At 48.7% G+C, this 18,731-nt stretch overlaps 2 protein-coding genes across 3 annotated transcripts in view; both read right to left on the bottom strand.

Moving 5' to 3' along the window:
- RALGDS (ral guanine nucleotide dissociation stimulator) overlaps window positions 1-5,987 on the bottom strand; it is a 55,614-nt gene extending 49,627 nt beyond the window's left edge. Inside the window, exon 1 of the mRNA XM_065648329.1 lies at window positions 5,821-5,987. Coding sequence (XP_065504401.1) covers window positions 5,821-5,841 — 21 coding nt within the window. The 5' untranslated portion in view covers window positions 5,842-5,987. The remainder of the gene's footprint in view (window positions 1-5,820) is intronic.
- Window positions 5,988-9,662: 3,675 nt separating this feature from the next.
- LOC135996506 (globoside alpha-1,3-N-acetylgalactosaminyltransferase 1) lies at window positions 9,663-17,844 on the bottom strand. 2 transcript variants are annotated; one of them, XM_065648569.1, is made up of 7 exons: window positions 17,696-17,844; window positions 16,885-16,994; window positions 15,738-15,800; window positions 14,959-15,009; window positions 14,825-14,860; window positions 12,616-12,750; window positions 9,663-12,182 (listed from the first exon to the last, which is right to left on the bottom strand). In XM_065648569.1, exons 2-7 carry the CDS (start codon window positions 16,944-16,946, stop codon window positions 11,498-11,500), a joined length of 1,032 nt encoding a protein of 343 aa, XP_065504641.1. In that variant the 5' UTR covers window positions 16,947-16,994; window positions 17,696-17,844; the 3' UTR covers window positions 9,663-11,497. The 2 variants fall into 2 exon arrangements, with proteins under 2 accessions (XP_065504641.1, XP_065504642.1); XM_065648570.1 differs by lacking the exons at window positions 15,738-15,800; window positions 16,885-16,994; window positions 17,696-17,844 and having other exon boundaries at window positions 14,825-14,883; window positions 14,959-15,003.
- Between the last annotated feature and the right edge of the window lie 887 nt (window positions 17,845-18,731).

The following is an 18,731-nucleotide window of genomic DNA, read 5'->3' on the forward strand; positions in this document are numbered from 1 at the left end:
CTCTCCCAAACAAAACCCTTCCCCCTTTTAGCGCTTATCCCATTGGGGGCAAAATAAACTGCCCCCCACGAGCACTGGGGAAGTAGAATGTCCGATTCCCCCGTACTGGGACAAGGCTGCGGGGCCATGGGCTCTGGTTTGCTAACCCACCACACGGAGGCAAAACCCTTGCACCAGCTTCGTTATTTTGGTGCCACTGAGGACACCGAGAAGTGCCTGCCCGTCACCATGGAAATGCTGAACTGGAGGATTTGAAGCCTGCTGGGACTTTCCACCTCTGCCAAGCTGCCCGTCGCTGTTTTTCATGCCAATGGCGTCTCCTCCCCAGGGAGGCAAAGAGCCGCGGCCCCACGGGACACAGCGCCGAGCAGGAAACACGCAGTGGGAAATCCGCTGGGAGGAGGCGGCAGCAGGGCCAGAGGAGCAGGGCAGATCTCAAAGGGGCCCACGGGCTGCCCTGTGAAACAGCCCTGACCTCCCCACCCCGCGCCGGTGGTCTGTGTGGAGCCAGGAGGGCTCCTGCTGCTGAACGCGGCCTTTGCAGCGTCTGCTTCCTGCCTTCGGGCCAGGCAGGGTGCTCATGGCGACGGAGTGGGAAACAGATTGGGAGCGCGTGGAGGAGAAAAGATAAAAAGGAACAGCGGATGTGCTGAGAAACCCGCGGGGATGCAAGCCAGACGCAGCTTCAGGGTCACGTCGGCCAGTCCGCGCCTCCGGGGAGGCTGCGAGTGGGTTCATGTGGAGAATCCCGGGCAGCATTGCCCGTAAACCGTGCCAGCAAACCCGCGCCCCGGCTGCACACCCCCTGCTCTGCTAACGCCAGGATTGCTTCTCTCATCACACAAGTGATCCCTCCTAACAGCGCCGGCCAGACCACAGCAGTATCTATACTGCACCTCACTCATTTTCTCTCTCGCGCTTCCTCCCTTTCTTTTCTAGAGCCCACAGGGAAGCGTGGAGCCTTATCTGGGATGGCTTGACAGCCCAGAGCTCTGGCGCCACATCTAAAGCTCCTCTGATCTTCTCCAGATCCTACGCAGAAGCAGGACAGACCAAGAGAGGGCTTCTCCACCCTTCCTGGGCTACAGGCGGCATCAGGGCACCACGGCACCCCTTCCTTCCCCCCCAGCCCTGCCTCTTTCCTTCCTTTCCCCCCATCTTTGAAATCTCTTTCCAGGTAGGGTGGTGTTGCAGCTACACCTACTCCAAGGAGCAGGCGATGTCCACCAGCCCCAGGGCAGGAGGGCAGAAGCCTGCGGGGCTGCACCGCAGCACAGCTCAGCCAACCCAGGAGCACGGGGGGGCTGTAAAACTTTGCAGTGATGAACTCCCGCTGCGCCCCCGGACCTCGAGGGAGCGGGAACTCTGTCCTGCAAGTCTGTGATCCCCCAGCACGCCACCGCCAAGCCGCCTTTGACGTCAGCTCACGTCTGCAAACACTGTCTTTGACCCACGGCCAAAATTTGCAATGCAGGGGAATATCAGCGGAGAAAGCAAATATCCTGTTCTGAGCCTGTTCTGAGATACCCGAGAGGACAAGGGCAGGGGACCAAGGGCAAACGTGCAGGCATAGCCAGGGTGACTTCGGAAGCCAAAAGGTCCCCAAGAAATCACGTCATTTAAAATGCAGATCCTCAAGGAAAAACAGATGGGTGAACCCTCACTACGGGTCACGCAGGCTGGAGTCGGGCAGTCCCAGCAGGGAAACCTGTGAACATCTGGAGGCTCTGCCGCTGCCAGAGGATCCCGTGGCTGCTGGGGGCTGACCCCAGGAAGAGCAAACTGGATATTTGAGCAACAGCTCAGCACCCAAACAGCTGCCAGGGCCACTCCTGAATGCCCGATGCTGCTCGAGCCACAGCAGCAGCTGGAGCACGGTCATCCCTACTGCCCCATGCATGTATTTAAATGCCACTACACCAACACTAACAGCACAGATGTGGCAGCCTGGAAAGCAGCACAGGCACCTCTCCCGGCCACAGCTGATGGAAAGGTCACGGGTTTGCCTGTTGTTTACAGAGCCCTAGGGAAAGCCAGGGGATGGGTTGACCGGGGACAGTTGGAACGAGCACACAAGGGAGCTGTGGATCAGGGCTTTCCTTTCACAGGAGGGACACGGCGATTGACATGGCCTTGTTGGGGTCTCACAGCAGGCCCACGGTGGCTTTGGGATTGGACCTCTGGGTCTCCAAGGATGGAGCTGGCGCATATGACTCATCGCCAAGAGGCCAAACACAGCTCCTCCTTTGTGAGCAAGCTGCAAACATCGAGCTCTGTGGAGCAGATCCGCTCCCCGCAGGGAAGCCCAGCTTGGCGCGCACGCCGCTTCCCCAGAGACCCGGGTGCCGGCCATGCCACAGCTTCCCTCACCGCTGACCCTTCTCAGCAAAACCCAAGGCAATAACTCACAGAGAAAACAAGAGTGCCATCTGCTGCACAGCCCCGCTGGGCCCCGAGCGGCCGGACAGCCCCTGGCCTGCCCGCACAAGGCATTTGCACGGGTTTAGACAGTCACAGCGGTCACAACACCATGGAAAACGCATCCCCAACCAGCACTAAGCGAGACGTGGAGGCAGCAGCAAGTATCACTGCAGTGGGAAGGCAACCCTACAGCAGCTGAATGACTGGGGACAGCCTCCGGTTTGCGTGGACAGCAGGATGGGGAGGTGGAGCAGAACAAGAGAGTGTCCCAGAGCCCACGTAGTGACTGCAGTGTGTGAAGGAGATGGCGACAGAAGCAAGCTTACTTGCAAAAAGCAGGCAAACAAGCCCTTTCCCACCATCACCCTGCGGGTGAAGGACAACTTCCAGCACCTCTACAGGCAACAGGAAGGGAGAAAAAGCAAACAGTCCCTAACACCCACCGAGCCTTGGTGAGAGAGCTGATGCCATCCTGAACTTCTGCCTTGGAGGGAAATCCCAGATTCTGGCACTAGATAGCACACATTTCCACATGTACCCTGATATCCCAGGGAAAGCCCAGGTAGTGGGGACACCTGGGAGAGCAGGGTCAGCCTGGGGGAGCTCAGAGCAGCGTCTCTGCTCCTCCAGCCCCAGCAGCTGTGGGCAGTTGCCAATTAAACCCCCCTGAGCAGGTGATCGTGGTTTGGTGGCAGGTGAAGCAGTTTCTGTGCATACACTGCCTGGAAAGCATGCTGGCATCCTCCATGACACACGTGTTGCTATAGCAATGGGGAAGGTCTCAGAAGCAAAACCAGCGCTGGTAGATAGCGCAGATCACTTTTAAGATTACCATACAGAATCAGGACCTCTGATTCTCAAGATCCAGTGGCCAGGCACCATATAGGGAACGGCACAGTGAAAACACTGAGAGGAACTCAAAAACACAACCCCAAAGATGCCCAGAATAAATGAAGTCCTGAAAATCCCCTCCTTATGTAAAGAGTCATCTCAAAGCAAACTGACCCCAAAGATAATAAACTGCACTGAGCTACAGGATGTCAAATCAATCATTACAGTATCCCAGAGATTCATTCTGGAGCTTGCAGCAGTTGCTGCATCCTCTGTTCACGTCTGATCAGCCCTGTCTGCGGGTATATTCACACATGCGTGAGTGGGAGCTCCAGATGGAGCAGCTGAACCACGCTGAGGAGCGACTTTGCATCTCTGCACTGGCATCCTCCCAGACCCTGCTGCCAGCTGGACCCTCACTTGCCATCATTTGTCGCCAGCTCGCCCTCCTGCCCATGGCAGAGTTAACTCTGAGCCATTGGAGCCGTGTCAACACAGCGCCCTTCTCTGCCTCGGAGCAGATGACAGAGAGACAGAAACAAATACAGCTCCAGCCTTGCTTGCCTGACTTGGGCTCTCTGCGTCCTGCCCTCAGACCGCTTGTCCACCATCTGCTCCCGTCTCCAGCCCAAACGGACAGTAAGGGAGAGAGGAGATGAGTCTGCAGCTCCAGAAGCTCGGTTCAGGACGGAAGCCACCTTCTGACCCAGCTCACATGCAGGGTTTTAAACACTGAAATTCATCCTTGCACACAAACCTTTGCTTTCGCGTGTCACGACACCCTGAACAACACACCTGCAGCAATTAGATCAGAGATGAAAAGAAAAAAATCTCCTTGTTTGCTCAGCTTATTTACTTTTCAGCACTCAGTTTTCCCAGTTGTTTGTGTGGGTCTTTCCCTTAGCAACCAGGGAGAGAAACATTTATGAGGCATGAAAAATGTAGCTGTGCAGTCATAAGCACCGGCAGGGTGCGGCTGCGGGTGCAGCTGGAAATTCCTCTTAACTAGTAGTGATAAGTGACGGGACTTGGATGAATTGCACCCCGTAAACAGCAAAGTGACTCATCCTCTTCAAGCAGAATGTACAGGTGGAATCAGGACTTCTAACCTGTGCTCTCCACTGAACCATCCATCACGCAGGATCCTGGGTTTGTAACAAATGCCTCAACATGACTCAGTTTACCCATATATACAATGAAGTATAAAAAGCAATGGGAAGGCTAAAGTTGAGACGTTCATACAACGCACTCCATAGGAATGCAACATGCATTCCTCAACATGGAAGAGAGCCTGAGGTCTGGACATCTTTTCCTAGACAGCTTTACACCTCTAATTTTCTGGATCTCCAAGGAAGATTACTCTCCCTAGTCCACAGCCATGGTAACAGAGGACTCTTGTTCTGGACCCCTGGCAGGGTCAGGATCCAAACCCCAGGATTTTGGTTGCCGATCTCCTTTTCCAAACAGACATGCCACAGTGCACGCTAGTGCACGCATGATGGCACTAGCTCCTGCCTCACACACTTACCCCCTGCAGAGCTAATTTAGCTTTTGTTTATAGGCCTGGATCAAGGCACATAAAGCCCAGACCAAATGGATCCACTGGGTGCAGGAGGAGGCTCTGGTATGCACATTTTCCAGTCCAAAAATGGATCCAAGCCCACTTTTCCATCATAGCATCAGCCCTTTAGTCACCCCTGGGCTCCCAGGGGCCATCACTGCCCACGTACCTTTGTGCCACCCCTACAAGGGCAGCAGCACAGACCCCACTTCCCTTCTTAGGGCTGTGGATCGGGGGGAACACAAAAAGGAGAATATAAGGTCAAAAGAGCATCAGGACCAAACAGAGAGCCACGTTCTGATGAGACGCCCAAAATTTCATGCCTTTGCTTCATCCTCCCCTGTCCCAAAAGCACCAGTGGGTTTGTGAGTGTCGAGCGTTTGTCCACCTGGGCTCAATTTAGTTTCCTTTAGCCTCATAAACACACCAGGCAGAGACAAGGAACCTCCTGGTGCCACTTGCTGGCCCAGCGCGCAGCAGCCCCGCAGCCTGCCAGCAGCCACGCAGCTCCAGAACGGCTGCAGAATCGCACCAACAGCTAAACCCTGTCCCAAACTGCCCTGCTTTCCTTCCCAATACTTCATCCCCACTTCTAGCGGCTCCAGTTGCCCACTACATAAATCGAAAGAAAAAAAAAAAAAAAAGAAGAAAAAAAAATATTTTCCCCTTGCAAAGGTTGCTGCTTCTCCTCTGCCAAAGCTCACGCAGCAGACCAGGGGTCGGGATTGCTGGCACGAACGGTGTCGCTCTACCCCAACAGGCAGCAAGGGACATGCACCTGCAGCGGCAGACCCCTAGGAAACCGACGACAGAGCCCACCCGCTCTCTGCCACCGCACATGCATTAGTCACCCGTCGCGGACACGCGTGGGCTGCCGTGAGCCCCCTCTAGCCGGGGTGCAGAAGGCGACCGAGCCCGGGTACCCCCGCAGCTGCGCACCGGGGCTCGGGGGGCACCGGGAAAGTGCTCCGGGCAGACAAAGCCGAGGGGTGAAACGCGCAACTCACCTGAGTGTCGATCATCATCATGCCCCGCGCATCTCCTCCGCCGGCCGCGCAGGGAGAGCCGCTGGCCGCCGCTCCGGGGCTCCGCGGGGCCGGGCTCAGCGCCCCTCCGCGCTGCCCGGCGGCCGCGGCCGCACCGCGCCGGCCATGGGGCCCCGGGGAGCCGCCGCCAGCGCGGAGCGCGGCCGGGAGAGGCGGGCGCGGGGCGGGGGCGGCGATACCGGGAGGGCGGGGGCGGCGCCCGGCTCCGCCCGGCCTGCGCGCCCGCGGCTCCGGGTGAGCAACAGCAGGTGGGTGCGCGCCTGCACCCGCACCCCTGGGTGCACGCGTGCCCCTGGGGTACCCACGGGCGTCTCTCCAGGTGCACCCTCTGCCTAGTGCCCTGGGCACCCCACTTTTTTGGGGGGTGTCCCCCCTAGGACGTGGGTGCTGCAGGGCAGCAGGACCCCTGGGAAAGCACCGCGCAGGCCTCGCCAGGGGGCGAGCGGCGGTTGGGAGGGTTTTGGCACCGAGCTGTGCAAGCTATAAATAGGAGAAGAGCTTCAGGGCAGAGAACGGGTCATTTGCTGGGTGAGATCCCCCTGCACGCACTGCTGCCCAGCTCTCCCCAGCAGGATACCTCTAACGGGGCGCACACAGCACCCTGCAACTGGTGCACAAACACCCACCCCCAGCTGCCTCAGCTCTGCTCAGTCCAATACCCAAAACAGGGACACAGAGGGACCCAGGGAAAAAGCTGCTGGAGATTTTGGTGCACAATCGGTGTGCTGGAGCATGAGCTGGTGAGACAGCGGAGGCCGAGCAGAGCGGGGTTGCCCTGGAAACAGAGGCTGCATGAGAATGGCTCCAGTACCCACAGTTTGTATTTATGAGGCTGATGACATGTGTCATTGCAGAGTGATGTCAGGAGAAGCAGGAGCTGAGAGCAGGCTGCGTCACTCTCCACGGCTGAGCGTACCCGGCTGGTGCGATGCTCCCAGTTTGAGGGTGCAGAGCCGGCCACTGCACTCCTGGGGACCCCAGGACACACACACCCAGCACCCATACGAGTGCCACCGTGTCTAACAGCCCCAGGAGCCACCAAGAGAGAAGAACCCACTTATCCAGGGTCACAGTGGGAATTAGTGACATGGCACAGCCCGTCACATCTGCCCGTCCCACTGCTCAGCGGCTCCGGGCCGGCAGAACCAGCAGCTCGGGATGGGGAGCGCAGCAGGAAGGGAAAAGGTGCTGCCAGGGCCCTCGCTCTGGCACTAGATGCTGCTACAGAGCAACATCATTCTAATTATAGTAACGGTGTCAGTGCTGAACAGTGGGGAAAAATACATGCTTCAGAAGGTTTATAACTATGTAATTTGCTGCTGGCAAAACTCACTTAAAAAACCCCAGAATGAAGCATTTTTTAAAAGTAATTTGTACTCATCTGACTTGCTTTAAATTAGCTAAAGGTTCAGCAGGGAGGGCAGGGGGCAAGGTGGGCAGGCAAGCAGCAGGGATTTCTGGTTGAAACTGCCTTTCTGTTCATATGGCTTTATACTAGTTTTACATGACACAGCAACATTTGGTGGATCTATGTTTAAATATAGCTCAAGAAAAGTCAAGTCAGTACAGCATTACGCTTAGATAAAGGAGGGAGTTGGGTGGGTAGGCAGACATTTAAAAGTCACTTCTTCAATGCATTTTGCTAGCAACGCTTTCCTAAATTATTTGTTTGTGTGAACTGACACGTGGATCAGAACTGTAGGATTGGGGATTTAGCATAAAGCGCAACCCACTCCTGTAAATTCCTTCTCCAGCACCTGCTGTCCCTGAAAGTGCCTCTCACTGTCACCTCACCTGGAAAGCAGCTGTTGCTCTCTGCACGTTTCAGCCCTGGGGATCCCACGGGGACTTGCTGGGGCAGCGAGGTGACACAGAGCAGGGGCAATTGAAGTGAAAAAATAGAGACCGTGGTGCTTAGAGCTGCTCTCTGAGCTTGGAGCAAATCCCCATGGGAAACTCATTCTGGGTATCTCACATTCTCTAGTGAGCAACCAAGACTAGTCCCTGTGCAGACACAGACTGAGAGATAGTCCCTTCCTTGAAAAGCCACCGGCCAGTCCTCTCGTAACTGTGCCTGTGTATCAAAGGGGTTCAAAATGACATTTCTTGTCAATAATGTCAGGCAACACCACCTGTGGGGGGGTTAAGGGAAATCTAAATAGGAGTAAAAAATGGTGCTAGTGTGGGGTAGTGGAAATTATTCTTGTCCCATCAGTGGGGAGAACAAGAGGATCATGATCTCACCCCGTCTAGGATCATATTCAATGCTGGAAGTTTCTGTTTCTTGCCCCCCAGAGTTTTTTCCTTTGGGGATGAATGCACCATGCAAGTCACCAGCTGGGGCAAGGAAAGAAAAAGCCTGTCAGATGGGTTCTTAAATTAGATGGACAATGAATGATGAGTCTGTTCCAGCCGAGCGGAAAGGGACGGATGGAACAAGGGGCCCTTGGGAAGGCAACAAGCTACTGAGCTGAGCCTTGGTTAAGGACAAACAGGGCTTGAGTCAGAAATACCTTGAAAACACGATCAGACCCTCCAGCAGCATAAATCGGCCGATGATTTATTTACATGTGGTGATACGCTTTTCATGCAGTACTGTGTGCGTGTTTCCAAGCCCAAATTCCCTTGGCACAAGTGAGACGGCATTGTACCCTGTGGCGAGTGGAGGAAGATCCCACATGCACGAGTGCCAGTCTGCTGCCTTGCTGCCGCATGCCTCAGTTTCCCCACTGTGCAGTGGATGTTGGTGGAGAATTTAGATCAGAAAGTAGGTCCTTGTGAAGCTCCCACACTGCCCACGAATCTCAAGCTGCACGATCCAAATGAGAGAAGGAAAGCTTGCTGCTGGTGTTGGGGGAAGGGAATTAATCAGCAGGAGATGACAACAGAAGTCCAGGCTTTCATTAATTAGAGGAGAGTACGAGCTGATTCAGGGAGCATCTCCCACCCTCCACTGGGGAGTGTGTTTCTGCAGTCACATTCTCCTGCTCCCTGGAGACACAGGGAGTTTCTAGGTACTGCGTCAAATCACAGCCCTGTCAAGCAGAACTGTGTCAGGTAATACGTAACACAAGACCGTCCCCTGGGGAGAAGCTGCGGGGCTGCCAGGAGCATAAACATGTTTGGCACTGCACAAATCAGGCCATTACTGCGTCAATCACAGGGTCTTGGGTTCAGCCAAAAGGAAGCAGAGCCGGAGAGCAAGCCTTTCACAGAAGTTCTTCAGAACAGGTACCCCAGAAACATAAACCACCCTCTATCACACATCATTTGTGCTGGAGAACTTCCCCTCAGAGTGGATTGAGTATAGGCTGTGAATATCTATGCAGGAATTCAGGTAATTTAGTGTGGCAGGATGAAGCCCAATGACTGCAAATACAGGCGGCAAACACAGACCAGTTTAGAGCAGGATTAAGGCCTAAGGGGAATCGGCCATTGGCACAGCTGATCTATGGCTGCTATGTCACTTCATGTTTTTATTGGATCTGGATGCTTTTCTAAAAGATGTAGCACAGCCCAGCCAGGTATTGTGAGCTTGGTACTGGCATTGGGACATAAAATTATCTGGCTTGGCCTATGCAGATCAGACTAGACAGTTCCTTCTGGCTTATAAAAGAATCCATATGCATATATATAGCAACTGGCATAATGAGACCCTAGTTTCAGTCATGGCCTTCAGACACAACTGTTTGACAAATAGGAAACATATAGTATTAATCCTGGGTTTCGTGGGAATGTATCTTTTTGGAAATATTTCAATAAGGATCTTTCTTCACCCTTCTGGCTGAAATGAGGTGCCTGGTTACCAAACGTAGACATCTTCACAGGAGATTCAGTTCTGGTTTAGTTATGCAGAGAGGTGTCTTCCTCCAGTGCCACAGCACTAAAAGCAGTCTGAAGAAAAGAGAGTAGACCCTTGGCAGGGTAGAGCGTGAACCAACAGACCCACTGCCACTAGGGCTTTGGGGCTGTAGTTGTGTACCTTATCTGTATTATGGGTACCGTGAAAGCTTTTCTAATTAGTGTTCTGGAAGATGAAATGCCTACATTGACACTGGCAAGTACCATTCTCAGCTTGCTCACACAGGACTGAAATGGCTCGTTAAGTCATCTGCAATCAGCGGTGGGGCCCTAAAGCTTTGAATACTTGATACACTGCCATACAGCAATTTTCTCATGCGAAGAGAAGCAAAAACAGTCAGGCACCTCTTACCCATTTTCTCTCTCTCTGCCAGATGAGCCTTTTTTCTTTTCCTTTTTTTTTTTTTTTTTCTCCCAAGTGTTCCCTTAGGAACAGCTTGGCCCTTTCACCCCTGCTTCTCCCCTCCACGCCGTACAGCATGACAGCAATGCTTGGCACTGCCATCATTCTCTGCTGCTCCCTGAGGTCTCTCTCCTTGCTCACATTAAATGTGCGTGGCACAGACTTGCACGCCTCAGGAGGTAATGGAGGAGATGTCTATGGCAGGGGAGGTGACACATGAACCTCCATGCTGTGACCTCAGTTGATGATCATTGTTGTCAAGCCGTGCCTGCTCCTCTCTCTTTGGTCCCCCCAGCATGTTCACCTGAGCGAGTGGTCAGGCTTTAAAGGCTGCAAAATTCCTGGTTCGGCTTCTCATCACATGCATGCAAAGAAAATGTTAACCCCAGCCTACTTCCAGCTCTAGACTGAACCCACAGTTTCACCAGACCATTTTGTTATGAAATGAAATCACCCTCTCTGCTGGAAATGCATCAGCTCTTGCTGTTGGTTCCAGCAGCTTCCAGCCAATTTATTTCACAGAGCTTAGAAAAGTTGGAAGAGACTGAAGCAGTGGATAGGAACATGAACCTCCCAATACCAGATTTTCTGTGTTGGAAAAGATTACATGGTCTACAGAGACAGGGAAAAGGTTCAGAGCACATCTGTGATTGAAATAAACCCAAAGAAGTTCAGTCTGGGTCTAAGCTGTGCCAGCTCTGTCTAAACTTGGGTCTGCAAAACACAGATGGGAATTTGGAAGATAACAGCTATGTGGATTCACAGTATTTGTCCTGTCAGACCAGGGTTCTTACTGGCAGTGTCTGGCACCAGCTCTGTGCTGAGAGGGTCCAAGATATCCTGCTGCACACTAATCAGGGATGACTTGGTCCAAGCACAAGTTTCTTTTTGATCCTCCTGAAGGATGAGTTCAAATCACAATGCATGAAAATGTCTTGCCCTGCAAAAATATTATTTTTTTTTTTTTAAGTGAAAACTAGGTCTTCTCATCCACAGGAATGTCAATTACCATTTTGATCTTGCTAAGTTTCTACTAGGCTTCAGGAAAACAGGCAAAGGCGTCTCTGCCTTGCTATAAGGACAGCCTTGCATTTGGTAAGTGGCCCTTTGGATGCCTTTTCGTGTACTGCAGCCTCAAGCAGGATGCTTGTATTTGCAAAGATTAGGAACCTAGAAACCTTTTCATTCATGCCTCCACTTTGTCTGCTGCTTCTGAAACACATTAAGACTCCTGTTCTCCAGATAAACTATCCACACGTTCCTCTCTCAGTTTGTTCATACTGCGAACAAAAATTCATGGTGGGGCACGTTCTGTGGGAGGTAACATTCGGTGTGTTTGATTGTGTGGAGGACACCTCTGCAGGGATCAGATGGTCAATCTCGTATCTCTTTGTAGTTCTTATCCACTGTGGAAAAACGTATGAGGTGAATTTCAGGGGGCTTTGGCTTCCTGTCATCCCATAAATACTCTGGAGAAAGCACTTTGGAGGGTTTGTGGGAAAGGAAGTGCCTGTTGAGATGACTTTCTTCCTGCCAGGCTGCCATGATCCCATTGGCTTTGTCTGTCAGGATGGTCATGTGGCAAGTCTTGGTGAACTCATAGACTTTCTTGACCAGCCCTCCAAACACAGCTCCTCCATAGTAGAAGTCCCCCTCTCCATCAGGGATGTAGGCTGCTGAAGATCTTCTCCTCTCATAAGGGAACTGGCTTCGAGGGACATTGAAATAGCCAGGGTGTATAGCTGCTACAATATCACCCAGGGTCTCAGGCCCCCAGGTGTTGTAGAACACCATGTCAATGTCCAGGCAGAAGAGGTAATCCACCTCCTGATGGCTGGTCTCTGCGATGTGCTTGTTTATGGCCTCCATCCTGCGCATGGAGATTTCTTGCCAGCTGGGGTATTTCTTGATGGGGACGATGACACACCTTCGTCCAGGTTGCAGCGGGACATTGGGAATTGTCTCGGGGTTGTCAGTGAAGATATAATAGTTCACCTGATAGCCTTTCATGAAATGTTTCTCTGCGGACTCCAAGAAGCGGCCCACAAACCTTGTATACCTGTGCAGAAACAACACGTGAATAGCACAGCAGGGACAAGGGGATGCGCGGTGGGTTATGAAGGGTGTTTTAATGAACAGAAGACGACAAGGGTTGAAGAGTGTTGACTAGCTGTTGCAAGGATTCGCACAGAATACATGCAATAGGTAAAGCACAATGGAGTACAAAACGAGTGAATTATCCCTGCTTTGACCAACCAACCACATATCTACAGCTTTAATTCCCAAGGCATATGCTTGTTCTTCAAAAATATTGACCATGCTTCCAGGTACCTTGGGTGCTGAGTCTGTATCTTGCAGGCTTGCATGATTGTGGACACAATACATGGGCATAAAAGTTTTACTACAGATCGAGGGCAAGAAAAGCCAAAATGATCTTTCAACAGAGGAAGTAAATCAACTCAAGAACTGTGCCCACTGAGCAGTTCACTTACTTTCCAATGGCAAAGGCCGTCACCCCTATGGTGAGATTCAGTGGCCTGTAGGCACTGTCTAGGATCTCAGGATTAAAGGTTCCTTCCCAGACGATGGGGGCCAGCCACGGTGTGACTGTCAGCACATCCTGACGCCTGAAGAAAAAGAAAGGGAACGTTAATGAAATGTAACTGTTCCTTTCAGTTTCAAGGCCAGTAAATGGGAAAGAAACACTTAAAAGGCAGCTAGAAGAAGAGTGTGTGTATCAGCATTAACTCATTATGGATGGTATTATCTTCAGATCTTTTTCCCTGCCGTCTTGTTTAAGGTTACCAAGCATGGACATTTCAGTTCCTGGGATGAAATTAAGCATTGTTTAATGAATTGGCAAAAACCCGAGGATCTGCTCAATCTGATTTAAGCTTGTAGGACTTTTCTGCTGAGGAGAGTTTAATGACCACCCAACTCACAGAATGAGAAGCTATGCATATTTGCAATCAGTCTGATGCTGATTGCTACATACAAATTAAAACACAAGTAATAATATGAAAATTACTATAAAAATATTCCCCATTGCTGTGTTATTAAAACACAGCTTGTGGCATGACAGTTTATTTTTCCAATATTTAGCTGGAAAGCTTTAACATATTCAGATATAATTTAAAATTCTGTATGTGAGCCAGCATTCAAATGTGTAACAATGTTACAGAAAATCCTTAATCTCCTGTGTGGGTAGTGGAAAAACTGAATATACATGCAGCAGAGTCTGATTATGCCCTACTACAGCTCTGCAATGCTATTTCAACTTTCTTCTTTGTTTTCAGGATTTCTTTCTTACCTTTTTGATTTTAAAACAAGATGTCGTTTATGAGGTGTAATTTGCCCTGGCCCACTCACATGTGCCCACTCATCTGTAGCACCATGCTAATGAAATTTGTCATGCGTGGCGCAGGGCCACGCTCGGAGGCTGAAGCAGTCTCCCATCTGACACACTCCCCAGGCAATAATAGCACAAACTTCAAACCGAGGGATCTGTGGGGAGCAGTTTGATGGTTGAGGAGGCAGAACACTTTCAACCCAGATATAACGTTTTCAGTCTGAGCAGATACTAGAATAACAATTTCACTCCCTCCTATAGTAATGCATATGATTAAAAGACTAAATTATACAGGAAGAAGAATTAAGTTTGTAGGAAATGTACTAACTGAGCTGTTCTCTTTCTGGGTTAATTATCCTTTTTTTGGAGGAGGAGAGAGAAAGAGAGAGAGAGAAGGAAATCTGCAAGTTTGTTTTTCTAAGCAGGGCTTTTTAAAATTTCATTTTAAAGGGCTGTTCTGGATTTCCCAATGACTCATTTCCATGGTATGCATCCTCTCAGTGAGTGCCTTCAGAAGACACAGAGCACTAAAAGCTACATGATTCTCTTCTTATTTAGTCCAGTATATACTAGCTAATTTCGCATAATAATTTATTCCAACATGGAAGAGAGAAATATTCAAGCCCCACACATCCTGTTGAAACAGCAGGGTTGGGGGTGTGGAAGATTTGTACCAACAGGGTGTGTGTTGATTAACGTGCAAAAGAATGGTGGCTGTTGAAGGTGAACTGCTAGAGATAAGAGTTGGATCATAGGAGCTGGGCTGAAGGAGACTGCTAACAAACACGAGCTGACAGGGAGCGTTTGCCTAAGTCACTTCTTAGCTCCTGCTGCTTGAAACCTTCTACGTCTGTTTAAACTCACTGGTTTGACTGCTTCTCACAGAGGCTCGTCTGTGCGAGTGCCTGCAATTTGTTCCAGCGTAAGATCCAGCAGGTTAGTTGGAACCATTGCTGAAGGTCATACAAGGCACCTGCTTGATTTTGCCCTGAAATGGATTCAAAGCTCTCCCACAGCTGGTTACAGCTACAACACAGTTCCAGAACGTATTTCTCACTGTCTTCCAGCGATTATATATTACCCACCTCAAAGAGTTCCTGGCAGCAAACATGCAGACAGGCTGTATGTGTGCTAATATATTAACTGGGAGTTTACAGTAGGCATGTTAGCAAGGATACAGTGACTAAACTCAGTCTTATAGCAACAGCTATAGACATACCCATATGGTTAGACTTCTCTTGGAACAAGGTACTGTGCAGTGTGTACCTGGACTTTGAAACCATAAGCGGCACAGAGCACCCAAACCAAAGTCAGTAGAAAACAAACAAGAAAGTTCAAACAAAGAAACTTACTTTGGAGCCAGCACTCTTGGCTGCTGATAAAATAATCTGTAAAAAGGAAGAAATATCCTCTGAATAAAACATGAATATGCCCAGAAGAGAGGAACAGCAGTTTAAAGGTCAGGAAATAAAAAGCCAGTACTTACTGGGGGAAAAGCTGGATTAGCTTCTCTTCTGTGTATTGTAGTTTCATGGAGCTGGAGGATGGGGTGGGAAAAGAATGGGATTGTAATGCTTTTCCTAGAACACAAACCAGGTTCAGCTACAGGACCTACTGCTGTACTGACAGGGGTCCGAGTCCTTGCTGTGGTTGCTGTGCACATTGTTCTTTCTGGTACAGAGAGTTAGACATTGGCTGTACGCACATTCAAGGGCTGTCAGATGAGTACCAGTTTTGAAACAGAGCACACAACAGAATAGAGACAGAGAGATGTTGGCAGCTCTCCGAGCCTGAGGGTAAATCAGAGTTTAGGGGTGAAAATCTAGGGAAGCACATGCTTGTTGGGCACTGCAAGTTCTGGTCATTTATGAGCTCCATTCCCTGCATAACTGTTCCTGTTCACCTGAAGGGCTGAACTACCTGAAATACGTCACACTTTAAATAGCTTTCAGAGAAATAAGCATCTTATTAGACACAATAGTTTTTAGTGGCTTGAAATAACCAATGTTAACATGTTCATCCCAGTCTCTGCGATACACAACAAACAAGTCCTCACTCGTGTTGTACAAATACAGAGTTGTCTTGAAGGGAAAGCAGACTAAAGCAGAAAAGCTTGTATTATTACAATTTTTTTAAGCGAGTGACTAATTATAAATTAACAAAGAACATGTGACTACTTGTTAAGAACTACTTCTACTGTCAGTGAATTACAGCTCCTGTAACAACGATCTTTGGTATTCATTAGATACAAAATGGGATACTTACAACATTTCAGGGCAAGGAAGGTAATATGGGAGGTAGTGCACTTTTCCATTCCCAAATGTAATCCTGTGACAACAAAGAAACATTTTAAGATAGGTAATGTGCAAAGATATCTTCTTCCTAGAATTTTCCAAGATCTTCTGAGAATCTGGCACAGCTCTCGAGAAGTAATTGTAGCTAACTGCATGTCTACTTTACTCATTAGCGTAGGATCTAGTGTATTCACATTTTAATGTAATATACTGCTGCTAAGGCATAAATGGGAAGCTCAGGACAGAACAAGTCCAGAAGCATCCAGCTTGTAACATCAGGTCTGATTATTTACATCAAGTGGTTTACAAAATATAGGTCTACACATTTTCAAAACGCATACACAAATGGAGACACATAAGGCAACACTCAAAAGAGATAAATATGCAATATACGCTGATGTGACATACTGACACTTTGTGGAACTTTAAATACTGTGTGTGTATCCTTTAATTTGCATAACAGACAAATGGGCTGCAAAGGCTTTTTCCTCTCAGTTTTGATCATGATCTGCATAGATTTTTGTATACAATCACTTAACTACTGGTGAAATAGAACCACTCACAATGTGAAATAAGAGCAATTACAATATCAAAAATACAGTATAATTAATAGTTAATAGAAATGCCTGATCTCAGGTTCCTTTCCAACAATGTTTGAGTCTGCTCAAGACAATCTGTAAGGCATACTCAGCAGTCAGTATACTCAAAGCTATAATGCAAATATTCTCAATGTCTGAAAGCAACATTTGATAGCTATAAAGCTATCCCTAATTACATGGGTGTGGTTTGGACTGTTTGAAGACAGATAATCATCTCTTTTAAGGCCTGAACTAAAATGCAACTGGAATATTCTGTACTTGAACATTTGTTTGTGAGTCAGATAAAGTGTTAGCAGCCTAATTTAGACACAATCGGTCTTTTTTTCTCTCTTCCTTCAGAGGCTTCTCACTCTACTTGTGTTACTTTATCTATTGTACGAATTACTGTTTTCTTACAGCTCTAACAGGGGCTTCCCATAAAATGCACTGCCTACATTTTTCTTCCACTGCGCCTTTTACCACAGTATAGATATAGACAGGATGTTCTGAATATGCCCCAGCTTGCCAGCAAACACTTACCAGATAAATGCAGCAACAACAGACAGACAGACAAGAGATCCCAGGGTCTTCCTGGAAATCATGTTTTCTAGAGAAGTAAGGGCAACTTCTTATTCCCAGCAGCTTTCAATCTACAAAGAATAAAAAAGCAAGGGAAATTAGCTATAAATATCTCACTATGAAAGAAATGGATTATTTTATTACAGAAGCATGAGGTTCTCCAAGCAGGTTCACTTTAACTCAGTCTTTCTGAAATAAGGAATACGGAAGAAACCAGACTGTATGACGCAGGCCACTGAATCACTGAGGCAGTTCCTGTAAACTCTTTCACAAAACTCTCCATTTCTGTGAGATTTAATCACATGTATAAGTGCATGGGGAGCCTTTCTCATTAGATTCTAATTTCTGTAGATTCATCTAAAGCATATACCCTTTGCAATTTAATAAACTCACCCAAACCAATCGTATCAAGTGATACAAAGAGCTAACACAGTTACCGTTTTAGCTGATAAATTCCATCTTTCAAAGAAGAGTAACTACTAGAGACAGCTCCCTCCAAAGGTGTGCGTAGGAGAAAGGTAAACCAAAGTCCAGTACAGGCAAAGAAACATTACATAACAATAATAATGTATATTGGGTAATGATATTTTCAATAGCCATAAAAATCAACTTCCTTTAGCACAGCTCTCTTACCTTAAAATCTCAAATTAATCCCTTTTCTGTTCACAGGGAAGTAAAGGTTTTCACAGCCTGAACCACAGGCCCTGTGACAAACGCGTCCTCCAAAGGGGCTTGTTACAAGCACGTTAATTGTTATAGGCTACATTATTACCTTCAGTGAATACAGAACTACGGGACTGCAGAGAAGTCTCTTGTGTGTGCACGCTCACTTCTGCCTCCACAGCATCCTCCATGTCCGCATAAAGTCTCCATCTGCAAAGCAAGCTTTCCAGGCTACTGCTGGAGGGACTGTATTGCCGTTTCAAGTTAGAGGAAAGCACTTTGTGCCATGTGACTGAAGCCTGGGAAAAAAAAAAAAAAAGGCTGTTTGTCAGATTCCTATTTATAGATCACCATTAGCAGTGATGTTAGTGGGAGGAACCGGTACCGGGTACGCTTCTTTGGGGGAGGCTGAAGTAAGCGTCAGAGAGATCTTTTCTGTCCTGGCCCTGGGTAAGGGATACAAGAAGTACCAATGCATCCAAAAAGTCAGGGGTGATTTTATTTGGTTATAAAAAGATGGGTAGCAAAATGTTCTTTGATTTGCCTTATTGTGCCATACGGAAATCCTCTCTGCTGCTTCTTCCTCATTCTCCTGTCAACCAATCAGCTTTGGGCTTTTACCAAGAAGCACCACAAAAATCCAATTTTAAAAAATATTTATATATATAAAAATATATATCTCAAGGCATTCCACCATTTAAAGGCTTCATGGATTAGTGCTGAGCAATCCTGGATTCTTGCCTAAAAATGCAGCAGATCCACCAATGTAGGAGGATTTGCAGCCAGCCTTTCCTCTCTAGCTGTTATTCTACACTTTGACCAATTTTACCTAATTCCTGTGCTAATTCTGTAACGAGAGCTGCTACACCGGTGCCAGATTTTTCAGTGCCACATATCTGCCCCTGTGCTTGATGCTTCTGGCACACACAAAATGGACAAGTGTGCAGAAGGGGGTTTAAACTGTTGATTTTCCATCATTCTTTGAGAGCTGGCTAGACATCGGGTGGGTTGGCAGCCTTGCCAGGGCTTTCCTGCCCTTCTCAGCAGGAGGCTTCATAATTTCCAGCCAGGATCTCACTTGCTGCAGTTCAGGTCTGTGCCTTTTTATGACAGCAATCATTCACCTGGAGACTCCCTTGACATAT

The sequence above is a fragment of the Caloenas nicobarica genome, chromosome 19 (assembly GCF_036013445.1).
Source record: "Caloenas nicobarica isolate bCalNic1 chromosome 19, bCalNic1.hap1, whole genome shotgun sequence".
Classification (NCBI taxonomy): Eukaryota; Metazoa; Chordata; class Aves; order Columbiformes; family Columbidae; genus Caloenas; species Caloenas nicobarica.